The sequence below is a fragment of the Rhinolophus ferrumequinum genome, chromosome 8 (genome assembly GCF_004115265.2).
Source record: "Rhinolophus ferrumequinum isolate MPI-CBG mRhiFer1 chromosome 8, mRhiFer1_v1.p, whole genome shotgun sequence".
Taxonomy (NCBI): domain Eukaryota; kingdom Metazoa; phylum Chordata; class Mammalia; order Chiroptera; family Rhinolophidae; genus Rhinolophus; species Rhinolophus ferrumequinum.
This window is the reverse complement of record NC_046291.1, coordinates 394,173-420,872: the sequence shown is the minus strand read 5'-3', so window position 1 is coordinate 420,872 and position 26,700 is coordinate 394,173. Positions and strand designations below refer to the sequence as shown.

Here is a 26,700-nt window from a genome sequence, read left to right as displayed (position 1 = left end):
CTACTCTCCAGGGCGTTAAGCCACAGTAGTCACTTAAAGCACGCTGCCACCTGGGTGGTGACACTAGGCTCTAGGCTCGTCACTCCTCTCCACTTGGCCTGTCTCCTGGTTTGTCAAACGAGGAGGTGGGACTCCAGCGTCTCTTCCAGTACTGTCTTTCTGAGTCTACTCTTGGAATAAACCTCACTTTTGGATTTAAGGACTTCCGGATGCCCTTAATACAGCTGTCCTCCAAAGAACAAATTCAACATCACGGTGCCCTAATAATACAAGCACCATGTGCAGACCAAAGTGGAGGTGTTTTACTGCTTCCCAAGTCAGACAACAGAGGTCCTGCCTCAGAGCAGGCTGCCATGCAGGACGAGCATCTGGGAGCAGGGCTGCAGACACTTCATGTCGAGAAAGAAAGCCAGCAGGGCGGAAACAAACACTAGCCCAATGATAGAAAACCAGTGCCACGCAAAGAGGAACGGAGAGAAAGACGCGCGCCGAGGGCAGACGTGAAGGGGCTGGACAGCATGGTGGCGCCAGCCTCGGGGAAGCTGCTGAGGACACAAAACACCAACTTGGGGTGAACTCCGGCTGCTGTGTGAAGAAAGGATTGTAGAAAAGCAACAGCAGCAACAGAGAGGAGAAAAAGCTGACAAAGAGCAACAAGCAGCACTGGCACACGGAGGTGACAGAACAGAACACACAGTGCTGGGTGTGGTCCCCAGGGAACACGGCTCGTGTGGACAGTGAAGGAGCCCCACACACGCGGAGCACACCACCCTACGCTGAAGAAAGAGCCAGAAACACAGATGTGTGTCTGCCTGCTTAGATTTTCAAAAAGAAACAGTGGGAGAAGGGCAGACAGACAGGGGTGGAAGGCCAACCCTTCTGAATATACCATGATCTATACCTTTACTTTTAAAACCATAGAAATCAGAGAACAAACTCTAAAAGTAAAGTATGTCCTGCTTTTTTTTTGATGCTGGTTATATGGGTGTGTTCAGTTAGTGAAAATTCACTGAACCGTATACATTTAGGATTTGCATTCTTCTCTGTGTTTATCACACTTCAATAAAGTTTACTAAAATAACTGAAGTGAATCTAATAATGTCACACCGTTAGCATAAGCATTTGAAAAAATGTAACTTTAAAATACAATAATTTGACAGTACAGTCCAAGGGGGATATGTCTTAATAATATGAGAATTGTTATTGTAAAAATATTGTATGTTATAAGGTAACTAGGTAGTCAAGTTACTATCCTTTATAAACCAAGATTTTCAACACAAGTAAAAGATACCCATTTGTGGGGACAGAGTCCCCAGAGAGCAGTTTCCAGGCTCTTGGCCTCACGTGGAAAGGTGCTGGCTGTGGTAGTAGATGGCCGTCAGCTGTGACTAGTTGGCCGTCAGCTGTAACCACTAATATAACTGCCGTGGCTACGCTAGGGAGTTGGTTGGTTGGCAGAGAAGTGGATGGCGGATTGTGGCTAAGAAGTGCGGTTAGCAAGCGGATTGCGGATCATGTTGATCCTACTTCCTGTGTCTCGCCCGGCTGCCAGCAAGACTGGGGGTGCAGGAAGACCCCTCGTTGGGGTACTGGCAGATGTTTGCTTTTGTGTCTCAGCCAGCTGCCAGCGAGAATATAGTGGTATGGCTCCCCTATCTATGGCTCCATTGTTCCTTTTTGGCCTCACCATGTCCTGCGTTCTGGTGCGGGGAGCGGGAGCAGAGTGCCCATATGACACCATTTAAGTAAAAACCATGTAAATTTTCATTTCAATTGGAAGTACCTATACTCGTGATGGTTTCCTAGGCCTGCCTGTCTGCCAGGAGAAGCAGACAGCAGTAGTGAGCAGCTCTAACACACGCTGGCACCCCAACACCACTCCCCACTAAACGGAACCAGGGCTCCTTAGAAAAACAGCTGAGCCCAGGTCTGGAGCAGGTAACGACAAGTGTCCTGCTGTGGCAAAAATCAAGGAAGCACTCACAGACTAAGGGGTCATGTCCAAAGACATAGAAACCAACTTAGGGTAACAATTTGAGCATCAAAAAATGACTTCAATGGGTTGAAACACAATTACGTACAAATACACAAATTTATAATACTGGGCCTGGTGGAGCCACAAAAATGCACTGTCACTTTGGAAGTTGGTCGTCCCAATGCACTCTAAACACTGCTAAAGGAAAGAAATCATTTATTTCTCCTTTCCCTCCAGTAGGAACTGTATTTCAGGGTTACCAGAATTGATAAGGGGAGCCTTCTTTATACAGGCACACCTCAGAGACATTGTGGCTTCGGTTCCAGACCGCAATACAGAAAGTGCTGCAATAAAGCGAGTCGTAGTCCTTTGCTAGTGGAGCGTCTTGCCTTCAGCTGGTTAAAAAAAACCCAACACCTGGAAAGCACCATAAAAAGAAACACAATAAAACAAGGTACGCCTGTGTAAGAATGCCGATAAATGTAAAAATAGAACTAGAAAAATCTTCCTTTTGCAATTGCCATTGTAGGCTAAGTCATGGCCCCCACAGATATCCTGGTCCTTCGCCCTAGAACCCGTGGATGTTTCAGACAAATTAAGGTAAGAGCGCTGATGGGGAGATTGTCTTGGGTTATACAGGTATGACCTCAACGTAATCATACGTGTCCTTAAAATCACACGCTTTAAAGATGGAGGAAGGTGCCACAAGGAATGCAGGTGAATTCAAGAAGCTGGAAAAGTCAAGCAATGGGTCCTCCCCTAGAGCCTCCAGGAGGCCCCCACACTGACTTCACCCCGGTGAGACAGATTTCTGCCATGTTTGTGTAATTTGTTATAGCAAATTTGTAATTAGGAAACTAATACACCATTGAAACAATGGATACAGTGGTAGCTCGGTTTTCAAACGTTTCCACTGACGAACATTTCGGTTTATGAATGCTGTAAATTTTATGGATCTATGGTATCATTAGATAGAAAAATTCATGCTAAATTTGCAGTTTTAGGGGTTGATTTTAAAGGTCTGGAACGGTTTACTCCATTTTACATTACTTTCTATGGGGAAACAGTACCTCGGTTTTCGAATGTTTCAGAACTCAAACGGTTTTCCGGAACGGATTATGTTCAAAAACCAAGGTACCACTGTACAAGCAAAGTGGCTATTAAATCCATTGGTAACTGGTTGATAAAAAAAATTTATAAGGGACAGAATCAGCCTGCTGACACTGTACACACTCATCAATCAAGAAAGACAGCCAGACAGTATGCCTCCAGGTGTAACGCCATTCGAAGTACACAAGCGCTCTATGATTTATTCTTGACACCTCCTCTACCTCCCACCCCTGCAAAAAATAATTAAAAAATAGGGCTGGCCTGGTGGCTCAGGCGGTTAGAGCTCCGTGCTCTTATGCTCTTAACTCCGAAGGCTGCCGGTTCGATTCCCACATGGGCCAGTGGGCTCTCAACCACAAAGTTGCCAGTTCAATTCCTCGAGTCCCACAAGGGAGGGTGGGCTCTGCCCCCTGCAACTAAGATTGAACACGGCACCTTGAGCTGACCTGCCGCTGAGCTCCCGGATGGCTCAGTTGGTTTGAGCGCATTCTCTCAACCACAAGGTTGCTGGTTCGACTCCCGCAAGGGATAGTGGGCAGCGCCCCCTGCAACTAGAAAACGGCAACTGGACCTGGAGCTGAGCTGTGCCCTCCACAACTGAGATTGAAAGGACAACAACTTGAAGCTGAACGGCACCCTCCAAAACTAAGACTGAAAGGACAACAACTTGAAGCTGAATGGCACCCTCCACAACTAAGATTGAAAGGACAACTTGACTTGGAAAAAAGGCCTGGAAGTACACACTGTTCCCCAATAAAGTCCTGTTCCCCTTCCCCCATAAAATCTTTTTAAAAAAAAAAAATTAAAAAATAAACACCTGAAACCAATTAAGCATCTATACCTAGCTACTAGTTTACAGGAAATATGGGGACCAGAGAAACATGCCACATGCCATAACAACAATACAATCAACCAAATCCAGAATGTGGTAAATACCACAGCACAGGGGCCCCTATTGCTTTCATAAATCAAGGGCATTGTTTTTAAAAAGAGGAAAATAAATTGCTATAGATTTTAAAAGAAACTTAAGAGGCATCAACCAAAGGCAGTGTGGAGACTTTCTTTACATTTTGATTAAAACAGAACAAGTATAAAAACATATTTTGTGACATCTGGAGAAAATTGAACACAATAGATATTGGATGACATTAACAAAGTATAGTTAATTTTCTAAGGTAGGATTGCTTTAAATCCTTCACTAACTAAAGATACATGATAAAGTATTCACAAGTGACATGAAATTTGAGATTTGCTTTACAATACTCAAATTCAAAATAGAGTATTGGGGGGGGGGAGGTGGGTCAGGGAAAGATAAAACAAAAATGCAAATACTGGCAATGATTAAAGCCAGGTGATAGGTATATGAGCTATCAGTATTCTCTCCTCTGGGGTATGTTTGAAAGTTTTCCTAACAAAAAGGCTTAAAAAAGAAAAAGATCAAAGAGCATTACTTTTCAAGGCCTACAGGATGCTGCCAAAGCCACACTAAGAGGGTGAATCAAACTTGTAAATTTCATTATCAGGAAGAATGAAGATAAATGAGCTAAGCATTCAAGTTACGATGGAAAGAGAAAAATCAAAACAAGAAACGTAAGAATTGCTGAAATAGAAAACAAAAAACAAAAAACAGATGGATCGGTCAAGCAAATCTGAAAAAGTAAGTAAAGAACAATGAACTCTTTCTAGTCTGACAAAGAAAAGGAAAACACACAACACAAGCTCACAATGATACAGTATTATTCTTGCTGGGTTTTACAATAAGAACAGTGGCCCAATAGCAGTAATTCTATCTTCTGGTAGACGGCAAGAAGTCACAGCTTCTTTGCCCCATGAGGCCCCACAAATTATTTTTATATCTCACTGGCAATAACTGGGTTCTGAGCCCATTAGGGGACCAGTAACAGCAGTCAGGGGGCCAAGGGGATGGGATATGACTATTGCCACAGCCAATCAGGGTCTACCCATGCACCTCGGCCATTTCATCCAAAATACATCGTGGAAAAGGGTGGCTCCCAGAGGAAAATCACACATTGTCTGCTTCCCCGAAACAATGAGTAAAGATATCAAATACAAAGCAGTTTACAAACATCTAAAAATTTAAAACCAGCCCAATAAATCTGCACTAACCTTAGGGAAGAAGACATCACGACTAAGTAGGGTCTGTTATAAGGATGCAGCAAGGAGTCAACGTTAGGAAGTGTATGCATCGCACATTTATAGTTCAAAGGAGGACAAATACACATACACACATAAACAATGAATGGCCATTTAAAACAATGCCCAAAAGACTGATGAAATTCAGCATCTATTCTTTGCTTCCTATGGAATTTAACATCAGTAATAGACAGAATTGGCTATAAAAATATTGCCCAGAAGTAAAATATATCATATTTAGTGAAAAGCTAAAATTATCCTATTTGAAATAAGTAACAAAAGAGCAAAGATGTCTATTGTCAAAGAGTGTTAAACATGCAACCTGAGGAGACATGAGTAAGCAGAGACAAATGCCACTGTTTGCAGATCACCATCTATCTAGAAGACCCCTCTATTATATGAAACATTAGGTACACTGAAGGAAAGTTCAGTAAGTCAGCAAAACAAAACTCTCTCCCTCTGTCTCCTGGTCCAAACCATGGAAATGATACCAAGTCCCAGTCCACAAGACATATCCAAAGATATCTGTTCTCTCCAAGTTCATCTACACCCTCAAGGAAATGACAAATAATACCTGTGGCAGGTGGAATCACAGCCACCCAAAGATATCCGGTCCTCATTATTTGGAATGTAAATGTTACCTTATTTGGAAAAAGCAGGCCTTCCAGATGTGATTAAATTAAAGGTCTCAAGGAGATTGCCCTGGATTATCTGGAGGGTCCTACATGCCACCCCAAGTGTCCCTATAAAAGGGGGCCAAAGAAACACAATGGAGAGACAGCTATATGCGGATTGAGGCAGACTGGGCGTGATGCAGTCACCGGAAGCTGGAAGAGGTAAAGAACAGTTTCTCCCCGAGACCCCAGCGGGAGTGTGACCCTGCCAGATTTCAGAGTTCTACCTTCCAGAACTGTGAGAGAATACATTTCTGTTGTTTAAGCTAGTAAGTGTGTGGTGATTTATTATGGGAGCCCTAGGAAACCAACACAATATCCCAGTAGGTTTTTTGTTTTTGTGGGGTTTATTTTACTGTAAAAAAGATTCCAAAATTCACCTAAAAATAAAACCAGCCTAGATTATTTGGCATTAAAGAAAAAAAGAGTTGGGATTCACCTACAATTAGCAAAGCATACTGCAAAGCAATAGTAATTAGTACTTCGTGGCACTGGCTAAGGGGAAGAGGGTGAATGAAATAGACTCGTGTACCTATGAGTTTATCATTTTCAAATCAGCAAGGAAGAACGGACAAGGCAATAAACAGAATTAGGCCAACTTGCTCTCCTCTTTGAGGAAATATCAAGGGCGATCTGTACCTCACACCACACTCCAAAATAAATTTCAGCTGCATTAGACGTGTGGGCTGAACAAGGAAGCCTGGAGGAGCTGGACGACAGAGGAGGAGAACCTGCGACTTAGGGGTGTAAGAGCCTCCTCATGGTACAGACTGTAGAGACCATCAAATAAGATACTGACTCATTTGACTCTATTAGAACTTAAGAATTTTGTACAGCAAAGACTGATATAGAAGTTAGGATACAAACAGAGTTTTTCTCTGGAAAACATGCGAATAGGCTAAGACATATCAACACACAGTTCACAGAAAATATAACATTCTGCATGTAAACACATAAATACATGGTCATCCTCACTCAGCCCTTACTCTGAGATCAACAAAGATGAACAAAAGTGATGCAGTTTTGAAATGCTGAAGAAAAATAGGCTACTTGACCCCTGAGGATGTGTCAAATTGGAAGGCCTTAAAAACTCGTAATAACAGACACACATATGTCCAAGCCATTGCAGCGATCACATTTCACAGAAGCCACTCTCCCAGGCACCTAGAAGGACGCACAGGCTTCGGCACGAGATGTTGAGAAGGCTCCTGGCTGCACTGACCACAGGCAAGGCCTGCAAAGGTCACAGGTGTGACAGTGCTACTACAGTGCTACTACAGTGACACAGCGACACCACACAGCAGGTGTGCACTCGCCAACAATGAAGTGGCTGATAGCTCAGCTCACAGCCTGGAGAGGACCAGACAGTGTACAGGACTTGGCTTTGAAAACCTGGGATGTGAGCCTCCACTCCACAGGGTGTCCCAGCTGGGGTGGAAGAGGCTGAGTGAGACGCAAAGGGCAGAGGGCATCTGTGCAGGGGAGGGGGCAGCAACGCGAGCCTGGCAGCATATGGGACAACTGATCAAATAAGTGTGTTAGGGACACTGGCATCTAGCACTGTCACATGGGAAAAGGGAGCTACTGATGTGGAAGGGGAAAACTGGAATGAACCCTGTGGTATCAGACTGAAACTGGAGGTATTGGAATAAACTCATGTTTTTCAATACACAGATATAAAAATAGACATGAGCATGTTATACGGTTAAATACACACGCATTTGTACATATGTGTGTGTGTGTACGTGTATACATGCACACAGGCATTCGCGCTCTCGCTCTCTGTCCAGCAAGAGGGCCCGGGTGCAATAACACGCCAACAACCACATATCTGGTACCCAGGCTGTTTCTCTGAGTACCAACTGCCATAGAAAGAAACCTGATTTCCCTGAAAAAGGCTGATTCCAGGTCTGGGGCAGGAAAGTACATGAAGAACCCAGGTATCTTGTGCCAGAAAACAGTGCTAAACAAATAATGGGGACAGATCAGATAAAGACACAGAAGCTGACCGTAAGGGGCTCCCACGGCCAAACCTGGGGCAATATGAGCATCAAAACAAATAATCATAAAGGATGATCATCTACTACATGAAACGGGACGTTGTGAGCCTCCATTGACATGACTGAATAAACAGAAAGTCTGATAGAAACAGATATTTAGTTTCAAAGCAGCTCCCCAGTCTACTCATTACCACAGACTTCAGCGGAGAAGCCTGGCAGCAACTACCGAAATCAGTGATCAGTGAACAGCACTGGTAACGGGACAAATGGAAACCGTCCACCATCTGACAGAACACAAGGCGCAGAACTCAGCCCCCTTCTGCGCTATTCCAGCCAAAGATGCAACACCTGAATGGAATCAAAAGGAAACATCAAGCCCACACTGAGGGACAGTGTCCAAAATAACTGTAATCAATCAAAGCGTCCCCATGAGGAAAGCCAAGGGAAGATGGAGTCAATGTTCCAGTTTGAAGGAGACTAAAGAGGTTGGACAACGAAATGTTAACACGTGATTCTGAACTGGTGAAATGTGAATGGGTCCGAAGGTAGCAACGCATCCATGTCAGTTTCCTGATTTGACGGTTGTACTGTGGTTGAGGAGGAGAGTGTCGTCTGTGAGAAACACACCAAAAGAGCCAAGGGTGATGAGGTTTCATGTCCCCAACTGACTCTCAGCTGGTTCACAAAGTGTTTTGTACCTTACTTGCAAGTTAAAAAAAATTTAAATGGCAAATAGTACTATTTTTGTAATTAGAAGAAATAAATGCCTTAATCTGGAAATAAACGTCAATACAGGAGATGGGCGGCAAACAAGCTTGACCATTCAAGCTCAAAGTCAAAACTCAATTTTGATTGCACATGTGTCATTATGAGTGTAACTATAAAAATCAATGCACATTTCACCCACATTTTAAATAGCATAACAAAGTTTTACCTGTATAGGATACTGTTTTATATCTGTTATACGTCATCAGTTTTTCAAAGTCCATGAAAGCAGATTTTTAAGCCATCAGAAAGTGTTGAGCAAGTTGCTGGCTGCCCAATGCGAACATGCGCAGTAGGACGTCCCAAACATCAAGTCCACAAGGGACCCTCCGCTGGCTCCCTCCCCAGAAACAGGCAGGACACCTGTGAGTCTTGGGTGCTCCCCAGCTTTGCAGACACTGCACTCGGGGGAGAAGCACATGATGCTCCATCTGAGCTAGCTGCCAGCATCAGCACCGCCGAACCCCAACCCGACTATTCTGAGCCCGGGGAGAACTCAGATACTGGCAGGCGGAGCCAGCCACGTCACACAAGAGGGGCACTACCCGCAGACAGGGGAGTGGACAGGGGAGCGGCATGCAGGCTGGGGGAGGGGAGTGACCACATCAACCAGCAATGGCTTGAGAGAGAGGAACACCCCCCAAAACACACACACATACACACACACACACACACACGCACACGCACACACCTACCTCTTCAGGACTGGGGTGAGCAGACAAGAAGACAGCAAATGTACATTTTGGAGAATTCGAATATTCTTATAAGAAGCTCCCTAATGCATACCAAATAAGTTCCAAGTAGGCTGAAATGAAAATAGCCTTCAATAAAGCCATATCCCCAACTGAGAGTGAAAACCTAATTACTACACAAGTCAACTGCAGTGAGACTTGACGAAGGGGCCAGGACCGACAGATCACACTGAGTCTTTCACACGCCAGTTCCTCCTTGGAGATCTAGTTCTGAAACTAGCAGCACAGCCTGAAACTAAAAAGTCCCTCCCCATTTGGAAGAAATCAAGGGCGGGAGGTTTCCACGCACTCTCTCTCCAGCTCAGCAGCATCTGCAGTAGTTAAGCATTCTGGAAGCCCCAACCAACCAAGGACAAGGAGGAGAGACTGACACGCTACGCTGCTCCAAAAGCAAAGGCATCTTTCACGGCTCGAAGGAAAGCCACCCTGCTTGTAAAGATCGATTGTTGACTCTCCCCCAGTAACACCATCCTTTTCTCTCCGTTTACCCAATCTTTCAAAACAGAACTGCACTTACCAACCTCAAGGGGACATGATGGTCCTCACCAGCACCTGTATAAACTAAGGGTGGACCCCGAAAGCACCCAGCTTGATGGGCCGTCCTGGCTGCAGCTGGCTCTTGTCTGGACGTTCTAGGGACCACAGGGCGAAGCCTGGGAGCCAAGGGGCCCTGTGCACACGCAGCCTGGCAGCACTGCTGAGATCACTGCACAACGACAAAGGCAACACAGAAGTTTGGTCTCAGGGGCTGGCGAGTCAGCTCCCAGCATAGGCAAATGTATCAAAATAGAAGCCTTGTTTCAAAAGGAAAAAAATGGATTCTTCAAATTGATCTCATACACACTGATTTAAGCCAGTGCTACAGGACCACCTAACCTACTTATCAGAAAAAGTCAAAATAGTAAATATAATCCAGGAAGTCCATTTGAAAGATATTTATAAATGAGCTAAGTATTAACAAAATCAGAAACCTATAATATGAGAGTGAAATGAAGAGCAACACATACATTTGTTACAAAGTAAAACAACGCAACATATTTGAATTTGTCGCTCCAGCCAGTAGATACCGGGAGTCCCACACACAGAGCACAAAGCGCAGCAAGTCCCTCCCACTCAGACACAGGCCAGGGCCTTCCTTTTATCCCGTATGGGGCACCATCAGGTAACAGGCTCCCCTCGTCAGAATGGCTCAGCAGAAAGGCAGACGCCATCGTGTTGGGCCATCCTTTCCTCTTTCCTTTCTGTAATTTCTAAAGAAAAAGAGTTGTAAGAGAGGGCACCAAGTTTTCAACCCTATGCAACGAGGACTCAGAAACCATACATTTTTATACTCAGGAGGGAGCCCTGAGGGCAGAACGACTTCTCAACAAGTCACTCACCTCGACCCCAATTTCAGGAACAGAAAAAAAAAAGCCAAATGTACGACCCCCCCTCAAAAATTATTCAACGCTCTACTTCAATTGTTTCCTTTCTCCCTCTGACCTCTATTTGTCCCAGGGGGTTCTGGTCCTTTTGCGATAAGGACATCTTCTCTAGCTTCGCCATTTCCCCCAAGGCTGTGTGTGCTGTGGCAACCTCTCCCTTTCAGAAGTGCAGCTCCCTGGAGCCTGCGGAGGTAAATCCCCTCCCAGGGCCCGGAGCGGTTGCCATGCAGCCAGTTGCTATTGAGGCACCTGCGGGAAGACTGCCTTCCCTCCCGCAGGAACCACACACACAGGTTTGCAGGATGACTTAGAACCCGGCAGGGGGAGCTCGGCCACCATGCCCTCCCTGGGCCTGACCCTGGGCACAGTCCGACATCTAGCTTACAGTGCCCTGCTGCCCAGTCCCCATCGCTTCACTCCAGCCGCCCAGGCCCAACATGTGGCAGCACCACCGAGTTCACACCACAGAACTTTCTGGAAGGTACATCAGTTTCTCCAGCAGAGATAACGACATACATTGAGCGCACCGGCGGCAGTTATTCCCCCTCCAGAAAGAAACCAAGAGTAGCAGTGGTCCAGCCTGCACTGTCTCTGGAAGCTTTAAGTGCCATCATCGGACCTCATGTCCAGGAAGAACGCATGCCCATGAGTAATCAATGACAGAGCTGACGTGGGTATGCTACGCGGGGTCCTCTCTCTTAGCAGAGCAAGGCCAAGAACTACGGCTCCGCTTCCAAATTTGGTCCCCAGCTCAGTCCACGGCCCCCAAAAAAGCTGCTAGCCAGTCAGATAGCTGAATCGTGCTGGGACGGTGACAGTGTGGAGAGCACGAGGGGACACCTCCCGCAGGAACCCTGGCCGCCCGAGCACTGTGTGGCCCTCCGGCAGAGGCACGCACGCGGCAGCACTCTTCTGCATTCGGCGGTCTGTCCGTCCACACATGCCCAACCCTCCAGAGAGCCGCTCTGCGAAGCTGTTGGTGGAGGCCATTCCACAGTGGCTGAGGACCACCAGAGCAACAGCCTGGGACCTGGCCTGCAGACCGGCTTATTCCTCTGTCCAGCGTCCCCCTTGGAGCCTGGACAGCTACGCTCCAATTAGCAGTCCACTGAAATTCACCGAAAGTCGGTAAAGGACAAATGTTCAGAATATGCCGTTAAAATTTTAGCAATCGACACTGTCCTGTCGGTTCATCCCCTCAAAATGTGCCATGAGCAGGTTACTGGCTGTGCCATGGGGGCCAGCTTAACCTGTAAGCCAGAATTGGGGGGAGAGGGGCAGGTGAAAGCCAGATGGGGTCACTTCACAAGATATGTGCCTTCATGCGACATCAGGGAGTCAGCCAGGGGTGGTGGCGCTGGGTTGCTGCGACAGGATGATGGAACATTAGTCCAGCAAGAGCCCAGAGTGGACAGCTGACCCCTTGAAGTGGCTGCAGGTGGTCTGGCAACAGTCACCGACAGGTGACCACAGACATGGGCCTCGAATGCTTAGGACGGGACTTTAATTTGTTCACTTCCTTACCTGAAACCTACTGATGAATACATACGTGGTGGAAACTAACTACTTGGTGCTTAAAGCAGTGAGAGACATTCAAAATTCTAAGGGACACAGGACAAAAAGCTCAGTGAGGATTTTCTATTACCATCGCCCTCATCAGTATCTGTCACGTGAGGACTCTAACAGTGCAGGCGACACCGTCCCAACTCAGCCACTCCTGCAAGTGGCTTCACCTGCCCAGTCTCTACTCTTCCAACTGAAAAACAGAGCCGATGACAGCTACATCCTAGAGCGCTGCTCAGGGCTGACCCTGGAAAGCAGAGCTGCTCAACCTTGGCACCGCTGACCTTTTGAATGAGACAGCTCTTCATTGTGGGGCTGTCCTGGGCCCTGAAGGATGCTGTGTACCTCTGGCCTCTAACCACTGGATGCCAGTACCACCCCCGTCAGGACAACCAAAATGTTGCCAGACATTTCCAGATGTTCTCTGGGGGCAACATTGCCTGGTTGAGCCATTGCTGGGGAGAGGGCACGATGCCTGGTATGTGGGAAACAATGAATAATAGTGTTAATAGCAAAGCTTTTTGTGTCACTCGTGCGTCTATCCTTGAAATGGTTCACAAAACGGGATGCTTGCAGTATGAGTACCTATCAGCTCCCAGTGTCATTCTCCCAAACTTGAAAATTAAATTTCTGATACACTGAATTGACCAAGGGTTCAGTACTATCAAAGGTGGCGGGGGTGTTGGACAGTTACCGCAAAGATTCAGCTTCCTCATTTGCAGAAGAAAGAAACTAAAGTCCTACAGATCCAGAACACCTACAGATCCAGAACACTTGAGGAAGAGTAGGTCCCAAACGGAGACACATATCTGATCCAAGTCCTCTGCCTGCACCCCGACCACTGCCTCCCCACCTGTGTAAACACCCCAACCCTTCGTCCTGTCCACTGGAAGGAACCAATGCCCCGCAATCTATACCTAAGACGCAAGACGCACAGGGCCACCTCCAGGAATGTCTAAGAGTATCAATTCATACAAGTAAAAGGCAAACCTCAGCGGGTTTTCAGAAAGCAATTATTTGAAAAGAATTCATACTGATTGCTCAATGCTACTTGTTAACTAACCACTGGCTCCCGCACCAGCAACTTCCTGCCTCTCTCTGCTGGCCCCAGATAAGGCCTGCTGTCCCAGGGGTGGGATCTGAGGGCAGAGGTAAGCCTCTGGAGAAGACCCTTCACCCAGAGCACAGCCTGGGCAGGACGGGCAGGGGCTGAGGGGGCTACAGCAAGGTTGCTGCAGTGGTCTATCAAGAAATGTAATTTTTAGCATAAAACTATTATAAAATACAACTACAACAAAACAATGCAAAAAGTGGCAATCCCTCATGGTTCTTCCCCAAGAAAATATTGTTTTATCTAAGACTTTTTCTTGGCTATATTAATACATGGTTTAAATAAAAACAGGGTCACATTATAAGCATTGTTTCTCCACTTGCTCCGCTTACTTCCATTAAAGATGCATCACAACCCTCTTTCCAAGTTTCACATGCAAATTGTCCTCGTTTGTTAACAAGCACATGTTGAATGGAATGAACATAATTTAACAACCCCCTGTTGAAGTTGCCCTGTTTTGGGGTTTTTTTGCGATCACTAAAATTGCTGAAAAGAATACCCTCTGCTGACTTGGGCCCGCACCACTACAGGATAAATCCCTGGAAGCACAACTGTGTGATTCCAGGGTGCAGACATAGGCACTGCCAGGGCCGACCATCCTCCCGACAAGCTAAACCAGTCACTCTACCACATCCGAGTACAAGGTGCGATCACAAAACGCGGTGAGCGCTGCTGCCGAGTGCCATCCAACAGAAAGGCAGGGATCTTCAATATGGGGAGCAGTGCGTCGAACCTTAGTAACAGTGTGTGACAAGTTTCAGTTTGTTCAGTGCAGTCAGTCCGGTGTGAGCTACGGTTGAGAAGGTGTTTTCAAATGTGCCGTAAACCATCCTCCATCGTGACAACACTGCGTGTGTACTGCGTGACATCACTTCTGGTACAGCAATTTCTGTCAAATAAAAACATTACGGTGTGTCCTCATCCACTTTATTCACTGGATCTGGCACGGTGTGACTTCTGGCTCTTCCCCAAAGTCAAAATGATTCAGGACATCGAGGCAGCCATGACAGCGCAACCAAAGACACTCATGAAAGAGGACTTCCAGAACTGCTTCAGAAAGTGGCCAGAACGATGGGATAAGTGTGTTTGAAGCGAGGAGGGGTATTTTGAGGAAGGATCAATGGCACTGTGTCTTTTACTGTAATAATGCTTTTTTTTTTTAAAACATTCGCTGTATTTTTTGATCACACCTCATATACCTGTCCCTTCACCCTCGATAACTAAAATGCTCATGGTTATTTTTCCCAATCTGCAAGGGAATATGATTTTAATGTCATTTCTTTGATCATCAGTGAAGCTGAAATCTTGCTTTGCTTGCTGGCCATTGGAATTCTTAACTGTGAAGAACAACCCATTCACGAGCTCTGTCTGCTTCCTGCCCAGTGTCTCAGGACACATTAACATAAAGTGAAGCCCACAGCTGGGCTACAAAGGAGAGGCAAAGAGCAGGAGGAACTACCAATTTCAGAGAAACTCAAGCTGTGAGCTAAGAACACTGCCATGCTAAAGTGATAAGAAAACACCATTAAAAAGGGCATGCCTCCCATGCGCTGGCCAAAGGCTGTGCTTTTTCTCTGAAGAAGGAAGTAGACTCTTTGGATGGGGACACCAGTTCCAGTGGACAGTGGGAAACCATTCTGAAGACAGGGGAAGTTCTTCCAGGGTTATTGCTCAGACTGTAGCCTTTTCCCTCCCTTGGCCCCCTGAACGCAGGCAGCCAGGCAAGAGGCTAGAAGGTCTTCTTCTGGGTAACCCAAAGAAGCTAACAGGGTGTAGTAAGGAAATAGCCCTGCCAGGTACCTCTACAGTTATGTCACCGTTGACAAGTCCCGACCGCAGGCTCAGAGGCCCTCTGACAAATGAGCAGGCACAAAAACATCACCAGATAGCCCAGAAAAGGCTCTGATGTGAAAGGCAAAAGCGCCAAACAAAAAGCAGCCTGAAACAAACAGTGACTTCAGGGTAAAGAAAACTTTAAAACTCACTAATGTCCTCACATAAGAGGAGATTCTATATCCATGGAACAAAAACAGGAGAATATAAAATAGGAACAGAGAGAACAAGGAAAAGCTCTGCGAAATAAAATGAGAAAAACTCAACAGAAGGGCTAGAAGATAAAGTTGAGAATGTCTTCCAGAAAGAAAATGGAAAACCTAAGAAAATCAGAGTGTCAATCCAGAAGATCCAATAGTTTAATTCTAGAAAGAGAGAGAAAGTGAATGGGAAGAAATCAAAGCAATAAATCAAGAAAAATGCTCAGCATTGAAAAACGGGATTCCAAATAAAGGAGCCCAAAGTGTGGGCAAGACATTAGATAAAAACAAACTCTAAAGGACATCACTATACTGGGTGTTTTGAATTTCACAGAAAATCCTTCAATCTGCAAAGAAAACACAATCACATATGAAGGCTTCAACAATAACACTGGCAGATGGGAGACGGAGGAGCAAAACGGTGCCCAAACTCTCCCGGCAGGTATGAGAGCAGGATGAATAAAGCACTTCCAGACAACCAGGTTCTCACAACTTTAGCTCTCATGCATCTTTTCCCAGGCAACTCCTTGAGGAAGTGCTGCATCAAAACGAGAGGGTAAAAAACTCAAGAAAGAAAAACCAAAGGTTCTAGGAAACCAAGAACCCAAAGGGGAGGTGAGAGCTTCAGGAAGATTCCAGTAGGTTGGAGGCCTGGGAGAGATTCAAGATGAGGTTAATAAAAGACTGAATTTCATCAGCAGATAAAAAGGACTAACTGAATTTCTTGAAGGAGAGCTAGACAACTAGTGAATTTGGGATTCAGTTTCAGTGACAAATACGTAGAAAATTAAGCCAACAAAAACCAAACAAGACTCATAAGAACTTCATGGAAAACAAAAACTTACCCGGGAAAGGAAAAGTGATCGCACCACACCATTTGGCCTCGCTGTGCATAACACGATATAGTCACATTAACATAAACACTGAACACTGAACTAACCAAATCAAAGATGCACCTGCTTTGGGGAGCCACGTCTGTCTGCACAGAGAATGCAGAGGGGTGGGTGAAAGAAAGTGGGCAACGTCACATCTACTCTCAGAGTCATGTGAAGAGACTGTGTGAAATGAGAGGGAAGACCAATGAATGAGCAAGGCAGGCACGCGGGCTACTGAGGTGGTGGCAAAGGCCAAAGACAAACAGGGAGCACACGTGGGCGCCTGCAAGGCAGGAAACGTGACGGGGCAGAAACTCCTCGAGTTTTTCCCTCCAAGTCTCTCTAGATGTATTTGATCTAAGCCTTGATTTGAAATAAAAGTAATTTTAAAATTCATATGAATGCCAACAAAAAGGATTAAGGGAGAGTATGCAGTCGGTGTATTGCTACCAAATTAACAGCAAGCATCAAGATGACTAACCCCTCATGACGATGCCCAGACATGTCTGCAACCACATGTCTGGCTGTCTTTAAGTGTATTCGAGGAACTTCAGCGTGACTCGGAAAACAACAGCCTACTAGGGATGTCACCTCCAAAATGATTCTGATTTTAGCAATTTAGAAAAAAAAGAAAAACTCTTCTTTGGCCCAAAATAACTTGTGTAATCACTTTTTAAAACGTTACGGACATGAAAAGAGTTTAATTCTTTTCCTGGTTTTCAAATGCTGAACGTTGCAGTGCTTATGTAATTTAAGGGAAAAGGCATGCTGACACACTGAGGTTCTCTGGCTGCTTTTCTACTGGTCAAAAACCTTTACAACATGCATCTTGGAATTTTTGCAGCCATAACTCAGCAACTGAGAACTCAGCTGTGTGCTGTTTCTTCCAGGAGCTTGGTTATTTAACAGAAAAGGGATCCTGTGTTTACGAGCCCTGTGGGAGCAGTGTCCAGTGAACGGGGCATTCCAAATACAAACAAGTACCACTCGGTACTTCAAAAAGCGTGTCCTCTGCTCAAGCCCTTTTGGTAAATGAGCAAGTTTCACTTGGGAAGCGTTATTGAGACTCTATCTGATGCGCTCGGACTAAAGGTCACAAGTCAGCCCTGCAGGCAGTGTAATCATCTGAAACTCCATCCCAGTCAGTGTCTCAGATAATAGGACCGACTGAAGGTCATGAAGTCCTTCACAACAGGATCTCAGCAAGCCCTCCACCACCCGAGAGCTCAGCAGTCTACCAAATACTCAACCTCTTGCCCATATATATGCCCCACGATAGCTGCCCCGTGTCTCCTGTGCATAAGCTAGTCTTCCTGTCTAGAACACCTCATCCTGTCGACTCCACCTGGAAAAACTTATTCATCCCCTGAACCCTAGTTCAAGAACCACATTCTTTGTGAAGACTTTCTAACAGGTAATTACTGCCTCCTCTTTCCTATATCCAAATGTTGTATATATTTCCATTACTGCACTAAGAACACTGTAATCTAATTATTCTTTTACAAGTGAATACTAGACCATAAACTGCTTGAGAAAAAAAAAAAGTCTATATCCTTTAGCTTTGCACCCCCAGAACCCTTAACAGTGTCCGGTACACAGCAATTTCCAATTAATGTTTTCTGAATTGAACTGTTGAAGCAGTGAAGTTGAGGCTGAAGTCAGAGGCCCCCAACAACAAAACCAAAGGAAAAAATACTTGATGATTCGCGACAAAATTCTCCCATCAGGTTGCTGAGAAATCAGCTCGGCCCACGGGAGAGGGCCCTGTGGCCTGGGGGTGCTGAAGGTGGGCCAGCGGCCGACCTCAGGGGTGCTCTTTCACACACACCGCACCTTTACGCAGGTGACGTGAACTTCACTAGAGAAGATGAGGTAAGCCCCCCAACGGGGAAACACCGGAAGCTTAATCCTCATTGTATATTATTTAACTGGCTTTCGAATGTTGCCCCTCCAGGCTTGGGGGGTGTGCTCAGCTTCTCGCAGGGCAATACTCTTATGATAGGTTACTGTTTCAGACAGACAGAACTGGGAATTCCCGTGACGGAAGCCATTCTTAAACAAATACCTTCTCAACTACTTTAAACAGTTTCCAAGCATCCTAGCAGAGGAGGTTCTCAGTGAGTTTAGCTTGTGGATACCTAGAGGGTTCAAAGGGGTCAAACATAGACCGAAACACTGTCTTCCATCCTGTTCCGTCACCCCAGGTTTGCTTCCATCCATGAACACTGATCGTGTACGTCAGACAAAGTGCTGTGACACACTATCTCAACAGGGCCTCAAGGAAGTCACCTGCCAAGAAAGCGACTGTCCTGAAGCACACACCAAGCACAGGTGACATCGCTGCCCGAAGACCGCCGTGAACCCTAGGACCCACGTCAAAACCCAAAACTGAAGGGCAAGGCACCGTCGTCACTGAAGATGTCACCTCATCTGTATTCCTTCAGCGGCTTCGTGTGACCATAAACGTTGTTTAACCACCACCACACAGGTCGCTTTTCCCTTTGGTTTTACATGGTGTGCAAACTCCACGCCAAGTCTGACGCTCTCGTTTTCGAAGTCGGCTAGGAGAGGGGACTTGGCACCTGGCTCTGAGCACCTAACCACTTTTCAAAAACTGCCCTCAGGACCCCCTAGGGCCAGAAACAGCCTTAGGTTCCAACACTCTGCGGCCTCCCATCAGACACGCGAAAAACGTGCTTCCTTTCAGTCGGGAGCAATCTACAAAGGCTTCCTGAACGAGCCCCCTTGCGCCGAGCTGGAAGGGAGTATCGGACAGCTGCTGGGCCTGCGGGCCGCCAGCAGGGAGAAGGGCCACCGCGGGAGACGCGGGGCAGCCCCGCTCCCGTCTCAGCCCCGGCCGGGCAGGTCGCCCTCCGGCCCCCGAGCCGCGTCTCACACCGCGCGACCACACCACAGGGAGAAAGCGAGGGGCCGCGCAGGCCCCAGCCCTGGGCGCAGGAAGGCCACGTCCCCGGGGACAGCCGCACAACTCTATGGTTCGCGCACACAGGCCCGTCGACCCACGTGACCTGCGGCAGCCAATCCAGGCGAGGGCCCCCCGACCATCGAGACGACGGCGGCCCGGGGCTAGACCAGCCTCGCTCGGCCGCTCGCCGTCGCCGCCCGGTACCGCTCCAGCGCTCCCAGCTCGGTGCTGCCGCCATCTTCCTGGAGGAGAGGGCCAGAGGCGAAGGCTCCCCCCAACCCGGTCGCTCCGCATTCTTACCTCCACCTGCCCTCCCCCGACCGCCTCTCCTCCTCAGCAGTCACTTAGCTCCTTCTAAAGAAACTTCCTCCCCCCACTCTAGTTATCCACAATGCGAAGAATCACATTACCTCTTCCACTCTTACCAGCGTAAGGAAAACAAGCTCATAAAGCAGGAACTGTGGCGAAACAGGCACAAGCCGCCATCTTGGTAAAGGAGAAGAGGCTACGCTTGACCTCCCCCCACCCCCCCAGCCTCTATATGGCCAACCGCCGTGGGAGGGGCACGGCGCCTGCGCAGAGGCGTAAAACGCGGAGGAGCCTGCGCCTGCGCACTTGGAAGCCGGCCGATGGGGGAAGGGAGGAAGACCTAGTTGCGCTGAGGCGAGGACAGCGTTGGCAACGGGGCGGGGCGGCGTGATGACGCAATCCGCCTGCGCGCGGGGCGTGGCGCGACCGGACGGCGGGCATTGGGCGGATCCGCGGTGCGGTCGGTGGGCTTCTGTTCTTCGGCTCCTGGACGGTGAGTGTCCAGCTATGGGTCCTCACAGCAGCCGGGGTGCGGACTGTGGGCCTATACAGAAGGGCCGGAGGCCTGATCGGGACGGCGGTCGGCCCGCTCCGGGGGTCGCGCGGGCGGGGCTGATGGCGCGGTGTGGGGGAAGGGCGGCCGGCCTGAGGTCCCTGACCCACCTCTGTCTTTTCCCCGCCCTCCTCGGACCTCCCGGCCTCTCCCGGACCCTTCCCGGCCACTGCACCCCCTTGAGCCTTGGCTCGGGCGGAAGCGGCGGGGTGTGTCCCGGGAGAACCCCAGTGACCCTTTGCTCACCCTGTGGGAATTACGTGGAGCAGTCTCAGTCGTGGGCCTGGGGTGCCGAACGTAGTCGTAGTTCGGGAGGAAAGGTGCACATGGTGGCCTGTCGGGCGCTTTTGTCTTGCGGCCATCCTTTCATCGCCCTGACATGGGCCTTTCCATCCCGCCAGCCCCTGGTAGAGAGTAAGCCGCGAGAAGTCCTTGCCGCCTGGTTAACTTTCTAGGCCCGCCCTGGCCGCAGATACGAAGTGGGGGGGAGAAGGAAGAGGCCCCTACCCGGTGCAGGACCGAATCCCGAGGGACAGAGATTGGGGGTACCCAGCATTCCCATGAGGGCCTGAGGTGAGGAGGCCAGGACCTGTGGCTACCAGCGCTGTCAGGAGCGCCCCCACCTGTCACGTGACCCACGGGGCCCACAAGACCTGGACACCTTTTGCCTTTCCGGCCTCACTTTTTGCCAGTTATCACCCCTCCCTTCTCTGTCCTCCCCCCACACATAGACACATGACCCAACCACACTGAACTGGTTCAGTCTGCTGTGGTCCTTCTCACTTTTGGCCTTGGCCCAAACCCTTTCTTTTGTCTGGAACCCGGTTCCCTCCCCATCTTCTCTGACTTCCTTTTGCTTGCCTAGTCCCTGCTCTGTTACTCAGGACTTGGCCCAGGTTGTATTTCCTCTGGCTGGAAAAGGTGTTCGCCTGATTCCTTTATGGTACTTCCTGGTAGTCAGTCCTCCACTAGACCACTAGTCCTCTGAGGAGCAGGGCAAGTGCGAAGCTTAATCACGCTTCCTTACCCACTGCGTAGCACAGCGACCCCCATGTTGTAGGTTCTCAAATACTTGTTGCATAACTCAAATCATAATACCTCAAGAGAAATTTAGTGCTCTAAAGCAGCCTTGCCATCATAAGGAGCGATATATAGTGGTGTGAAGGGTCATGGAAGTTGTGTCCTGGTGTTTGTAATTTGAGGATCATTGTTTTCATTTTTGGTGGTTCAGGCTTTTTTTTGCACCACCCAGCATCCTAACTCGCAACATGTACTGCTCTCCTGAATCTTGGCAGTGGTCTCAGCCATAAAGGACAGCCTGATTTTTTTTTTCCACTTGCCACCTTCCCCAGTGGAGCAGCTCAGGGTGAAGAAGATGGGCTTTTCCATCAGATCAGATTTGTTCTTGAACTAGCAGGGCAAAGTGGGGAAATGGAGAGGGCATGAGGAAGAACCTCCCTCTCTTACCATTCATAAGTGGGATTCAGGCCCCTTTTTCTACCTAACTCCAAGGACAAACTGCTGAAAACAGTGTTTTCATTATTTTTCCCAGAGAGGGGACACCAAAATTCATTTGGCAGTAGAATCGGGTTGAAACCATTTATATAGCCCATGTCCCACTTTGTACTAATGGTCACACGTGTCGCTACAGAAAATGCATTTGACTGCAGGTGGTGCCCAGGATGCCGTTGAGGGTGTTGTGTGCCATATGGTATGTGTACTTTCTCAGATCCAAAGAATTTGAATGCCAGGACATTCCAAGGGCTGTGGATAAGGGATCACAGACTTTCGGGGCCCTACGAAAGTAGGGTTTTTTGTGGACTGGGGTGATGTCTGTAAATGTAAGAATAACATGTCAATGCATGGTAGTTGCAGGTAGTCCACTAATATAAATGCCACCAGCAAAATATGTTTACACGTATTGCAAAGAATCCAGTTTTAGCCTTGTTCTTCATCTTTTGTTTTGGAAAAGTTGGTTTCTTCTGTGAATTCGAATGGGAGTATTGTTCTGTTGAAGAAGGAAGCCATGAATCAAGGAGAAAAAAACAATTGCTAGCATCTAGAATGAGCACAACCTGAAAGAATAAAATTTTCACTTGACCAATTTTGAGGACTGGGAGATCCAATTGGTCTGCACCCAGAGTTTAAATTAATTATGGTGCTTGGCATTCTGCATTGCTGGATCAAGGCTAATTCACTGAAAACCTGGTGCTTTGGTCGATGTCATAAAGAAAAGCAATTGAAAATTTAAAAAATCACCATGTAACTGCTGTAAAGAAAATCTAAACAAATTTTATTTTATTTTTTTACTTTTGTTTATTTTTTTTAATTAACGTTTATTGGGATGACAATTGTTAGTAAAGTTACATATATTTCAGGTATACAGTTCTATATATCTCACACTGTATTCACCACCCAGTCAGTTCTCTTTCCATCACCATATACTTGATCCCCTTTTAAACAAATTTTAAAAGAGATTTTTACAGATGTTTACAAATCATGATCTGTTAAAAACTGGGGGGGAGTGTTTAAAAGTAACTCCCAATTGGTAACATTTCTGGGTAACCTTTGAATCATGGAAGGTAACAAAAGCACAATCTAAGAAGACACAGCAAAAGCTTCATAGATTCAGATGAGAATTTGGGTTTTACATATTCTCGTTATGAAGGAACACTGAAAATACAGAAATTTGGTTCTGACAATATTAAGAAATGAACAAAATAATGGAAGAGTAACTAAATCCACACGCTGGTTCTTTGAAACAAATTCTTCAGAAGTCCCATTAGAGAAAAAAAGCAATATAGAAAAGAAGGTGTAATGCAGGGTCTCAGCTCCTACTCCCCACACAAGAACGCAGGAGACGTGGAGGCCAAAAAGGAACAACAACGGAGCCATAGATAGGGGAATCATACCATTATAGTCTCGATGGTGGCTGGTCGAGATACAAAAGCAGATATCTGCCGGTACCCCAACGAGGGGTCTATCCTGCACCCCAGTCTCACTGGTGGCCGGGTGAGACACAGGAAGTAGGATCCACACGATCCACAATCCGCCATTCGCGCTTGCTAGCCACAATCCACCATCCGCTTCTCTGCCAACCCAACCCCGAGGCTAGCCACGGAAGTTATATTATTGGCTAATGGCTAACTGGTTACAGCTGATGGCCAACTAGTCACAGCTGATGCCCATCTACTACCTGAGCCACCGCCTTTCCATGTGAGGTCCAGAGCCTGGAAACTGCTCACCTGGCTCTGACCCCACAGAAGGTATAGAGGTATAATCAGACATAGGAGACTACATGTATCAGGATGGCCACAGATATGAAAATCTGGAAGAAATGGATGATTTCTGAGACACTATAAGTTACCAAAATGGAACTGATTACTAGGACGATAACCACTGAACAGCTGAGTCAACATCTACCAATGAAAAGACAGAAGTAGAGCTGAATTCCATCCACCCCACACAGCACCAATGTCACTTAAGCCACTGCATAAAAAGGGAAAGCACCAATCTATTTTATGAAGACAGCACACCTTTAATAACAAACCCAGATGGACGCCTGAGAAAGAATACCGTAGCTCGGGGTAGGTCTGTCTCATGAATGTAAGTGCAAAAGGTCTCAGCAAAATATTTGCTGCAATTAGATTCCAGAAATGTACCTATCTATCAAAATAAGCTCTTACAACAAATTAAAGTAGAAAATCGTATGAACAGAGGCTGAGGAGGCATGATAAAATCCAGCAACCAGTCTAATAAAAAGGCTAAGGAAACGGCTTGCTTCTAATTCAGGTCTTGCTGTAAACCAGTGGCAGGTGGTTGACTTGAATTCAGCTGCTTCCCCAGCCTAGCATTCCTGCTTTCCTTTAAGCTTCCCTTAATGCCACTACCGATGCTGAAAGCATTTTGGATCATCTGGATCTAGCTTCACCTGGTCCTTAGTCGTTCTTATGTCGAACTCAAGGTTTCACCTGATAACGCCCCCTTCCCACTCTCGGTAATGATCTGTCACAGTGAGGAGCAGTTTCCAGACTGCACGCATTGATAAGTATTCATCTCACCATCCTCTTCCTCTCCCCTTCTCATTCCTGCCAGACAAGTGAGAGGAAGGCCTCCAGTGGGCTACTAAACAGGAGAAAGAGACTATAACCCTTCTGTGGCCTAAGACTGTAGAGTCACAGGCTCATGAAGCCTCTCTCAACAACCTTGGTTAACCAAGCCTCACGTGGGGGTGGAGACTTCTCCGTTTTTCAAAGATGCTTGAGGACATTTCCATTCAAAAGGGAAACGTAGGGTATGCAGTATTCAGGAATGTTAAGGTTTGGGGGAAACTGGGAAGCAAGAAGCTTTCTAATAAGTTTCTGAGCTCCAAAGGGAGTCAGATTTGACTGCGTTCATCCTTTGACTTTTTACCAGAGGTTAGCCAACAGACCCCACATTTCCCAAAGTCTCAAGGCTTCTAAGATTTCTGTTAAAATTCCGAAGATCTCTAAAATTCTCACACCTATCAAATATGGCAGTGCTCTCAATCCTTCTTCCTTTGCTTATGAATGTAGTTTACTCATATTGCTCTGTGTGCCCCACTGTCAGTCTAGTTCTTGGGAGCACAAGGCATCTCCGACAGCTGTTAAACAGCGCTCTCCAGTGTTGAAAAGGTTCACTTTTTTTCAAAAGGTTGAAAGAGAAAGCAGGTGACACAGTTGCAGAGGTCATGGAAACTTGCCTTTATCACCTGCTGTGTCTGCAGTGCTTAACCATCAGCACTGACGTTTGCATATCGTTGAAAATATGGCATGAATATAGGTATATATGGTTGCTTTCATCAATCTAATTATATCTAGTTTATCTTTATAATGAGGTGATCATTTTACCATTTCTAAGGAAGTATCTGATGTAATTGAGAAAGTAAGTGAAACAAGCTATTGACGCCTCAGGTGTAAGTTTTTTTACATGTCAATTCATGCTAAGCTAAATGTGTATGCATTATGGATACATGTGCTATTTTTTTTTTTAATAGATTCACGAAACTTCACTAAAGATGTCTAAGGTAAGAGCTCACACTTTATGTGTACAGTATGAGGAGAAACTCCTTTTATGTTTTCAAACTATAGTCAAGATTTATGATTCATTATTTTTAATACAACTGACATATTTGATTCATTAAGACAGAGCTCTAATTTAATTGTCCTAAAAGGTTTGAGCTTTCTTTTTTCAGATTTCCAATTTCTTGTTTCTAAATACATCAGTAACAATCCTTTTAGCCTCTTAGATCATTCTCAGCAGGCCAATCAAATGATAATTTAAAATTCTGATAATTTATCATGATGAAATTGATGGGGCTCTTAGACTTGATAAATTAGCTTATATTGGTTGGCTGTTGCAAATTAGCCCAGAGCCGTGTAATAAATTAGTTCTAAAAGACATGCTGAGAAAAGCAGAACTTGTGGTTGAAGTTACAAGATCGTCGTTTCTTTTTACCTTTTGTTTTTGAATCTTTGGGTATTCCTTACTATCTAATGCATAAGTATCATACTAATTTTTGCTTTCTATACAAGTATTAGTATGGAACACCAATAAGGGGAAAAGAGAATAAAAATTAACCGTAATTCCATCACCCAGAAATAACCACTGATAGCATTGTGTGAATGCTCTTTTTTACACGTGAATATACATTTAAAAAATCAATTGGTTTAACAAATCAATTGATGTGTCTTTTGATTTCTTCCCATTTATAGTGTGCCACTGCCCAGGTTTACAGCTTTACTGTACTTGCTTTGTCACATGTCCATTCCTCATATCGGGTGTCCACCGATCAGGGAATATTGATACTTCAGCGTTGTCAGCTGTGATCTCATTCCCAATCTTCTCCTCCATGATCTTTGAAGCTAGATACTCAAAATCCCACTCCAAAGTTGCGTGTCTCATTCAGCCTTGGTGAGGCTCTCTTCCGTAGAAACATGATCTCCTCTTGATTACTTTCCACAAATGATCACACCTGATACCTGGAAGTATTTTCTTCTATGGATTGCTTAGCAGAAATGTAATTTTAGGTCAGCATATAGGCATGAAATAATACTGGATTGGTTTTTCTTTCCAATAAGTGTTCATAAGTGAATACCATCAGTTTTCTGATAGAAGGGATCTTTTGGAAGTGTTATTTATGTGTTATTTATGTAGCATATATATTTAATTTGTGAGAGGTAATGATAACCTATGTCGTAGCTTGATTATATCTTAAAAGCAACTAATGTGTTTATTCGTTCTTTTTTTAAAAAAATCTGATTTTAGCAACAACCAGCTCAGTTTATAAATCCAGAAACTCCTGGCTATGTTGGATTTGCAAATCTTCCCAACCAAGTTCACCGAAAATCAGTGAAAAAAGGTTTCGAGTTCACACTAATGGTGGTCGGTAAGAAATTAACTTACACTCTCAAGCTTATTAAATATGTGGACCTCTCCCCTCCCCAACCTGTAAG

The 26,700-nt window shown here is 46.1% G+C and overlaps 2 protein-coding genes across 3 annotated transcripts in view; one reads left to right on the top strand and one right to left on the bottom strand.

Annotated features, from left to right (window-relative positions):
- Window positions 1–20,039, bottom strand: part of HDLBP (high density lipoprotein binding protein) — a 67,887-nt gene extending 47,848 nt beyond the window's left edge. Inside the window, exon 1 of one of the 2 annotated variants that reach the window (XM_033111814.1) lies at window positions 19,773–20,039. The gene's annotated coding sequence lies outside the window, so the exon portion shown is untranslated. The remainder of the gene's footprint in view (window positions 1–19,772) is intronic. The other variant, XM_033111815.1, reaches the window with a different exon arrangement.
- SEPTIN2 (septin 2) overlaps window positions 20,034–26,700 on the top strand; it is a 30,229-nt gene continuing 23,562 nt past the window's right edge. Inside the window, exons 1-3 of the mRNA XM_033111816.1 lie at window positions 20,034–20,164; window positions 25,242–25,271; window positions 26,513–26,633. Coding sequence (XP_032967707.1) covers window positions 25,263–25,271; window positions 26,513–26,633 — 130 coding nt within the window. The 5' untranslated portion in view covers window positions 20,034–20,164; window positions 25,242–25,262. The remainder of the gene's footprint in view (window positions 20,165–25,241; window positions 25,272–26,512; window positions 26,634–26,700) is intronic.